This window comes from Lepidothrix coronata, unplaced genomic scaffold, assembly GCF_001604755.1.
Source record: "Lepidothrix coronata isolate B3197 unplaced genomic scaffold, Lepidothrix_coronata-1.0 Scaffold137, whole genome shotgun sequence".
Classification (NCBI taxonomy): domain Eukaryota; kingdom Metazoa; phylum Chordata; class Aves; order Passeriformes; family Pipridae; genus Lepidothrix; species Lepidothrix coronata.
In genome coordinates this window covers 2164866-2173349 of record NW_016690317.1, presented here as the reverse complement: position 1 = coordinate 2173349, position 8484 = coordinate 2164866, and the positions used below count along the sequence as shown (strand labels likewise).

General features: G+C 58.3%; 1 protein-coding gene across 1 annotated transcript; it reads right to left on the bottom strand.

Moving 5' to 3' along the window:
- Nucleotides 1-2491: 2491 nt before the first annotated feature.
- TNFRSF10B (TNF receptor superfamily member 10b) lies at nt 2492-8161 on the bottom strand. Its single transcript, XM_017827278.1, has 10 exons — nt 8153-8161; nt 6538-6670; nt 5606-5734; nt 5103-5217; nt 4937-5022; nt 4757-4840; nt 4594-4628; nt 4050-4172; nt 3540-3621; nt 2492-3430 (listed from the first exon to the last, which is right to left on the bottom strand). Exons 1-10 carry the CDS (start codon nt 8159-8161, stop codon nt 3120-3122), a joined length of 1107 nt encoding a protein of 368 aa, XP_017682767.1. The 3' UTR covers nt 2492-3119.
- Between the last annotated feature and the right edge of the window lie 323 nt (nt 8162-8484).

Below are 8484 nucleotides of genomic sequence, written 5' to 3'. Positions count from 1 at the left end.
AGAAGAAGAAGAAACGCATCCCGCTTCCACTTTGATTTGTAACCAGAAGCTGTGGGATATGGTTTGTGTGTCTGATGGCACCTGGAGCCACTGTGGGGGTCCTGCCACCCCCTTTGACTCACAGCAGGGTCAGGCACAGTGCAGGGGACCCTGGTCCCCAAATGCCTCCAGGCACTGCAGCATATTCCCCTACCAGTGGGGTCTGTCCCTAATTCAGGGTGTGGAGGGGACCGGAGTCCTCTCCTCCCCATTCTTAACTTTTTATTTAAAAAGAAAACTTAAAGCAAAAAAACCCAACCCGATCCCAAACCCACTCCCCCAACCTGCCACACCAGAAACCAACCCCGGGCCCTTGGCTTGGGCTTTTAGCCTGGAAGGCTCCATTGTAATAAATGGTATTTTCAAAGCCCAGCGTGGTCCCTGTGTGTTTGGGAGGGAGCACCTGGACACAGCACATCCTTGTGCCCTGCTTGGGGGGACACCATCGCCCCCCTTCCAGCGCTCCCGGGGTGGACAGGGACAGGGAAGCACTGCAGGATCCATCCATCCATCCATCAAAACCCCTTGTACAAGGAGAGGTGGCTTTCCCGTCAGACTAACTCTGCATGTCCCACCTGTGTCCCTGCAGGTCCACAGCCCCAGGGCTCTGCAGGGCTGCCAGGCAGGCCAGGAAGGACCCAAACCTCCGCTCGCCCTCCCCAGCTGGGATGGGGAAGAGCCCATCCCTGGCAGAGGCTGCAGCCGGAGGGAGCACATAGGGATGCTCCCGGTGCGTCCCCTCCCACTCCACCTTGCTCCTCTTCCCAGCTGGCCTCGCAGAGCACCTTGGAGCCTCTCATTCCGCATGCTCGCCCTCGGCCACGGATGCAGGAGCGAGGTGGCAGCTCCAGCGAGCTCACCCTGGGTGTTCTCCCCCTCTGCAGCCCCAAGGAGCAGGTAGGACCACGAGTTTCTTTCCCTTTCCTCTGCGGGCGCTCCCCGGTCCCGTGTGCCTCCCCCAGGCCAGGCCCCGAGCCCCCGTGTCCCAGCCCTGCATCCTGCACGTGCCTGGCTCTGCAGGAGCTCCCTGCCCAGGTTTGCATGCTCGGGAGGCACGAGGGGCTGCCCGGGACAGGACCTTTTGGTCCTGGTAGGGCCCCCCCAGAGCTCCTGCTTTTCGCACCCGCCCCAGCGCTACCGATAAACCCCAACTGCAGTGCGGGGGCTGGTGGGCAGCCCCAGGGGCTTTTTGGGGGGCCAGCAGAGCCCCTCTTCTCACTTAAGCACTGCATGGATTTGCCACACAGCTACTGCAGCACACAGAGCCCTGGCTGGGTGGAGCCGGAGCAGCTCCGGGTCAGCGTCGCGTGGCCCCCCCTTGGCCCTGGGGTCCCACCCCCTGCTCGAGGGACAGATTTCACCCTCCTGTTCTTGCAGGGAGCAGAGAGCACAGGACTCATGGTGTAGGGGTTAAGGCAGAGGCCAGGTTGGCTGCTGAGGGCTTTTTCCCCCCGGCAGAAGCATTGCTGGTGGGGACCGTTCCCAGTGGGATGCAAGAATTCCATGGGCTGGGTCCTTGGCACCACAGGGAGCAGCTGCTGAGCATCTGGTCCAGCTCCTTTGGTGCCCACTGAAACCCTGGCAGAGCACGGGATGTGTGTGGGGGGGAAATAAAACCAGACAAGAAATCAGGAGGATTTTTTTTTTTTTTTTAAAAAGTTAATTCTTCCTTCATAAAGAGAAATGTAAAAACTGGAAAATAAAGCAAACTGGCTGGGCCAGAGCTCTGTATAAAACACACTCAACCATGCATACCAAAATACCAATATTTTTATATTAACTTTTAAGTTAACATATGTAAACAATTGCTAAATAAATACATAAATACACAACTCCTGCTTGCATCCACGTGGTTTGTTCAGTTGCACTGAGCGGGGGAGAAGTGGTGGGAGCAGGAGGCGCAATTGCTTGGCAGCAAAGGGCAGCCCTGGGCTGCTCCCACCACACTGGGGAAGGTCCTGGTGGACTGGGCTGTATTGGGGTGGCAGCTCAAGTAATCCAGTAGTTTTTCCAGCAAAGTTGTCCCTGAGCTGTGCGTGAGAGGGAAAGTGTTTGAGAAGCAACCCCTGCAGTTGGGGGAGGGATGGCAGGTACTCGTGGTCACTCTCAGACCTTCAGTGCATTCACCTTTCCACGCTGGCTGGAGTCACAGGGACTGCAAAGCCACCCCACAGCCGAGGGAACGGAACTAAACTGTCATCAGCAGGTCCAGGGAGGTGATTTTCCCCCTCTACTCAGCTCTGATGACACCCCACCTGCAGCTCTGGGGCCTCCAACATCACAAGGACATGGAGCTGCTGGAGTGAGTCCAGAGGAGGCCATGGAGATGCTCCGAGGGCTGGAGTCCCTCTGCTCTGGAGCCAGGCTGGGAGAGCTGGGGGGGTTCACCTGGAGAAGAGAAGGATCCAGGGAGACCTGAGAGCCCCTTCCAGTGCCTAAAGAGGCTCCAGGAGAGCTGGAGAGGGACTTTGGACAAGACCCTGGAGTGACAGGACATGAGAATGGCTTCAAACTGAAGGAGGGTTGAATTAGACGGGCTATTAGGAAGAACCTTTTTCAAATGAGGATGTGGTTAAACACTGGCACAAGTTGCCCAGAAAGGTGGTGGTTGCCCCATCCCTAGAAACATTCAAAGGTCAAGGCTAGACAGGGCTTGGAGCCACCTGATCTAGTGGAAGATGTCCCTTCTCGTGGCAGGGGGGTTGGACTAGATGATCCCTGCACTGTCCCTTTTCTTAAGCAACCCCAGTGATCATAGTGCAAATAAATCGTTCCCACTCTCCCCTCAAAGTCCACTTTCAAGCTGGAACAGCAAGCAGAACCACTAACTAACTTAAAAAAAACTTAAAGTAACTTAAAAAACCAATTTAGCAGCAACTAACCAGTGAATGACCAAGTGAAACCAAGAGAGCACTTGGCATCCGTAAGGAAGCACCACCATGGGGCCTGCAGCTGCAACAGCTGCAAAAGTAGCACCACGAAGTTCGTACTTCACTCCTGGTTCAGCTGAACTCTGCAACGGCAGAGCTATAAACAGCTCAAAAATTCATATGTCCCGGGAGGTAGTTCACAGCTTTGGGTCACGCAACGGAGACGCAGGACCCGCCTTGCTCTTCAGCTCCTTCGGATTTAAATAACCCCTTCCTGATGATTTCGGAGGAGATGTCGTCTGCGACCCCACGGAGATCCAGCTGGTCCAGGGTCTCCAGCAGCACGTTCACAGAGGCTTTGGACCCTTCTCTCTCCAGCCACTTGTTGAGCATTTCATAGAAGGCATCGTCCTGTGTCCGGTTATCAGGCAGATCGTTCTCTGGCATATTGAGGCTTCGGCCGAATCTCTTCCAGTAGATGAATTTCATTCCAGCAAAGATGTAAAAAGTGCTTCGCAGCGCTGGAGGGGGAAGGGGAAAGCTCAGAGAACGGGGCAGAGCACGGGCAGCTGGGTTGGAAATCTCACCCCCTCTGCCCCCCCAGCACATCTGTTGGGCCCCAACACTTACCCTGAATGGGTTCTTTCCCTGTCTGTGGAACCAGATCCCTCCTGGGTCTCGGCCTGGGAGAAGGGGCAATCGGCAGCATCTCCTGGAATGGCAATGTCTATAGCACCCACCAAGCCCTGGCACAAACGCTGTGCCTGAGCCTCCCAGTGCAGGGACTGGAGACCCCTCTCCCTCTCTCCAGGGGCTGTTGGGGCAGGACACCACCCTCCACCCCCAGGACATCATGGATTCCTAGCTCTGGGATGGCAGCAGGCCACGAGCAGGGAGAGCTGCCTCATGGTTCCCAGCCAGGGAGAGAAGAGCTGTTTGCTCAGCAGCATTAAACCCGCAGAGGACTCTGGCAGTCGACTGCAACGAGCAGGATTTGCAGTCCTGAACCCAGAACAAGGACAGAAGACCCCTCTCCACCTCCCTGCAGATACCATGGTCCAGCCCTGGACTCCCCCCAAGCTGATGAGCCTGGGGAAGGCAGAGGGAAGCATCAGAGCTTGGGCAGAGGTCACTCTGTACCTCTGACTCCTCGGCCCTGGGGAGCGGCGGATCCCGGGAGCGCTGCTCGTTGAGGTTGTTGTCCTGTGTCCCCACGTTCCCCCTCCCGCACCAGCTCAGCTTTTGCATCAGGTTGCTTGCATCCTGGGGCAGGAGAGAAGCACAAACCCTGTCGGGTGGTCCCAGCTCCCAGCGGCCCCGCAGGGATGCCAATGGCAGGATCCCCCCTGCCGTGGGCTCAAGGGCATGGCTCGCTTGCTTATCCCGAGCCTGAAGGAGCTCTGGCACAGCACAGCCCTCCCTTCACCCTGAGGTCTTCACTGGCACTCTGAGTGTGCCAGCACCTCTGCCAGGGGAAGGGCTCATGGCACTGCGAGGGGGCTGCAAGCACACAGGGCCCCTCCTGTGCTTGGCCCCTCACCATATCCCTGCAGGGGTGAGACTCACCCCCTGCTCCTCCAGCCTCCCCGGGAGCTGCAGGCCAAGTGGGGAGCAGAGGGCACGGGGGACCTCACCCCAGCCCCACAAACAGAGCCACCACCCCGCTGCCATCCCAGCAGCTCACCTTCAAACTGTAGGACGTCAGGTTCCTCCTCTTCCCTGGAAGATGGAAACAGTGCTGTGATCCCTCTTTGCCCAGGCAGGTCCCTCTTCCCACCCAGCCCACGCCACTGCAGAGCCCCCGGCCCAGGCGAGTGCTCTGGGGGTCCCCTGCACCCAGTGCTCACCTGGGGAACAGCAGCAGTACTTACAGATGAGGAGCCCAAGCACGAGCAGGATCAGGATCACCACCGGGATGATAATCCAGAGGTCTAAAGCACAAAAACCAGGGGTGTGGGAGCTGCTCCCCCTCCCCTCGGCAGCAGCTCCCACCTCCATCCCTCAGCCCACCTTCCCTCCCCACTCACAGTTGAAGCCGGTGCCCTGGGCAGGACCACACTGGAGATCACTGTAAGGAGTGCAGGGAGACAGCACCACCTGGCCCTCGGGACACCTGGGAAGGGGGGAGACAGGGCAGGATCAGCAGCTGGAGCCGAGCTGCTGGCACAGACCCCCCCATGACCCCCAACTCACCGGGTCTGGCACTTGTGGCACATCTCACAGGGGAGCTTCGGGTCGCAGAAGGTGCCCTCCCTGCAGGCACACTCCGTGTTCTTGGTGGCCTGGCAGGGACTCAGCTCCACCTGATCTGTGGGTGACAGCAGACAGGGCTCTGTGCCCGCTCCTCCCCGTCAACGACCCCGAGTGTGTCCCAAGCCCCAGGAAGACCAAGTCACTCCCTCCTGTTGAGGTTTCAGCCTCGCCCTTTCCTGCCCCACTCCTGCCCACACCAAGGGGAAAGCAGTGCCCGGATCAGGCTCCATCAGCAGCCTCCGGTGCCACCGGGAGCCTCGTCCTCCCGGTCCTTGTGGAGGTCTCATATCCAAGTTTGGCACAGGGGACGCTGCCCTGGACACAGAGGCAGGTCTGGCACGAGCTGCTACACCAGCTCCAGACCCAGCCTGCTCCCAGCCACCCTCTGGGGACACTGCAGGTGCCCATCAGCCAGCACTGCCCCGATCCCCACCAGCTCGTACCTTCCCTGCACTTCAGACATTCATGGCAGGAGGGGAAGGTGTTTGGGTAATCCATGAATTCCTCAGCCTTGCAGGGCAAACACTTGCTGGAGCCATTTTCTTTTTCACAGTGCTTTGCAAAGTGGGTGCCTGCAAGAGGAAGGGCAGCTCTGAGCACGCAGGACAGGGAGGAGATGTCTGTGCAGAGAGGGGGGTGATTTGCCAGCCAAGAAAGCCAATGGCCTGGATCAAAACCAGTGTGACCAGCAGGAGCAGGGCAGGCAGGGATTGTCCCCCTGTGCTGGCACTGCTGGGGCACCTCGAGGGCTGTGCCCAGTTCTGGGCCTCTCATGGTGAGACAGTGAGGGGCTGGAGCGTGTCCAGGGAAGGGAACGGAGCTGGGGAAGGGGCTGGAGCAGCAGGAGCAGCTGAGGGAGCTGGGGGGGCTCAGCCTGGAGAAAAGGAGGCTCAGGGGGGACCTTCTGGCTCTGCAACCCCCTGACAGGAGGGGGGAGTTCCCAGGGAACAAGGGACAGGAGGAGAGGGAACGGCCTCAAGCTGTGCCAGGGGAGGGTCAAGTTGGACATCAGGAGGAATTTCCTCATGGAAAGGGTTATTAAATGTTGGAATGGGCTGCCCAGGGAGGTGGTGGAGGTGTCCAAGGAAGGACTGGCCGTGGCACTCAGTGCTCTGGGCTGGGTGCCAAGGTGGGGATGGGGCACAGGTTGGATTTGATGGTCCAACCTGGATTCTGTGATTCTGTCACTGCACTGCCAGCGAAGTTCAGAGGCAAATGAGGAATCAACGAAAGGGAAATATTCCAATAATGAGTCCTTAGATCCATGACAGTGGAGCAGGGGAGAGCTGCCCCTCACAAAAAGCAAGGCCCCGCTGGCTCTGCCAACAGGAACACGGCGAGGCTGCACACGGTGGGATCACTGAGACCATCCTACCTGCGGGACACAGCTGGCAGTAGAGACCTTTTTCTGGCACGTAGTACAATTCTGTCCCTGCCCCGCTTGGGTCCAAGGGATCCAAATCATCCCTTTTACTCAGTGCTGCTGCATCAGTTCCAAAAGCAGCTCTCTGTCAAAAAATACAGAACAACCCGGGTTAGAAACCACCCCAAGTCCACGGGGCAGGGGAAGGATGAGAAGGGCCAGAGCTGCTGTGCCCAGTGTGCTCTGGGACAGCTCAGAGCCACCAGGGCCAGTGACCAGATGTGCCCTCGATGCAGGCAAAGGGCACCTCCCCTGCACCAGGGGGGTATTTCCTTGGCACAGCGCTTGCAGGGGGATTCCCCCGTGCCAGGTTATCAGCGGGGCAAAGCACTCCCTAACGCTTCCTCAGGATAACATCAGACCCCTTTTCCTTCCCCAATTTCTGAGCGCACCAACAGCCCCGGATTGAAGGGAAGGGCAGGGAGGAGGAACAGGTTTGTGGGAGGAAACCGGCCCCGTGTCAAGGCTGGTACGTGGCTCCTGTGCTCACAGGACTGCTCGAGGCTCCCAGGGGACAGCAGGGCCTCGTGTTTCTGCGTTACTATCCCTGTTATCCTGCTGTGGATCAGGAACACAACAGCCGCGTTTCCGCCGGCTCTGCCCGCCCTTTCTGCCGGCTCAGCTCTTCCTGCCCTGGCTGGGTCATTCCAGCTGCAGGAGGACAACCCCTGGCTGGAACAGCCCCTCGGCCCCTCTGCGTTTGGGAGGCCTTTAGGGCACCCCAATGTTCCCAGTGTGCCCTAATCCGAACCCAAGGGGGACGATGCCCTTGGCCTCTCAGCCAGCACAGAGCTGCTCCCCGGGTATCAGGGCGTATGAACCTGCCCCTGCTCCAGCCTTCAACCCTCCACCTCATAGGCAATGAGGTATCACAACAGTGACAGCCTGGAAGAGGCACTTTTCCCTTCCCCTCTGAAACAGGGAGCACAAAATCCGCCTCTCAAAGCAAATATTTCTCCCGTGAGTCAGAAGTTGCCTGGAAAGGCAGAACAATAGAGACGCCAGCCAGTCCTGTCCTGTCCTGTCACCAGCCCCCACAGCAACAGCTCAGCACGGCTCCAATCCCCCACCTCCACCCTGGGCACTGGATGAGGAGAAGGGTGAGTGCCAAGACCAGTCTCAGGTGGTCGGACCCACAAACAGCAGCCCTGAGACCAGCCCAGCCACAGGGAGCACAGAGCCCCCCGAGCCCCAGGAACTCCCTCCATGTCCAGCCTTGGGCTTGGAGGGATCAAATCCACGTCCCTCCAACAGCTTCTGGCACTGTGTCCTAGTTACAGGGGCCAGGAGCAGTTTATCACCACGAGGGTATAACCAAAAGTGTGTGTTCTACACCCTGTCTGTCATTTCTGATGGATGGGTAATAACTTGCAGCAGGACCAGGGCACACCTGGCACCTCAGGCTACAAGCTGGGTGTTCAAAGAACTCTGCCAGGAGTGTTTCCTTGTCTTCACACTAATGACTCTGCTGTGACAAATCCCCTCCAGGGAGGCATCAGCACCTTCACCTCCAGCCTGAGGGGGCATCTCTGCCACACTGGGCTGGCACAACAGGCAGCTGCAACACCTGGATCATCGAAGATTCCAAAAACATCCTATGGCTCAAGGAGTTAAATCACCCACTGTGGAACTCCCTGCCCTGGGGGAGGTACTGGACATTCCCACCTGAACCTGGCCAGATATAATCTCGGGGTTTTGGGACTTCTGGCACCAGAAGTCCAACAGGACTGCCACTCTTGACCAGACTGTGATCCTTACTCCAACAGCACTGCGACCATCACCTGGACCAACAGGTTTTCCTTTCCTTTTTCTGTGCACCCAGGGGGGCCATGTGGTGCTCAGCACAGGGGTTGACAAACCCCATTGTATTCTTGTCCCAGGGTGCTGGGTTATACATCT

Excerpts from the sequence above, each read along its gene's own strand:
- TNFRSF10B (XM_017827278.1), bottom strand. Across the intron at positions 5,735-6,537 it reads CTGCCAGCTGTGTCCCGCAG|GCACCCACTTTGCAAAGCAC; the intron begins GTAGGATGGTCT and ends TTCCTCTTGCAG. Across the intron at positions 4,173-4,593 it reads TGACGTCCTACAGTTTGAAG|GATGCAAGCAACCTGATGCA; the intron begins GTGAGCTGCTGG and ends CTCCTGCCCCAG.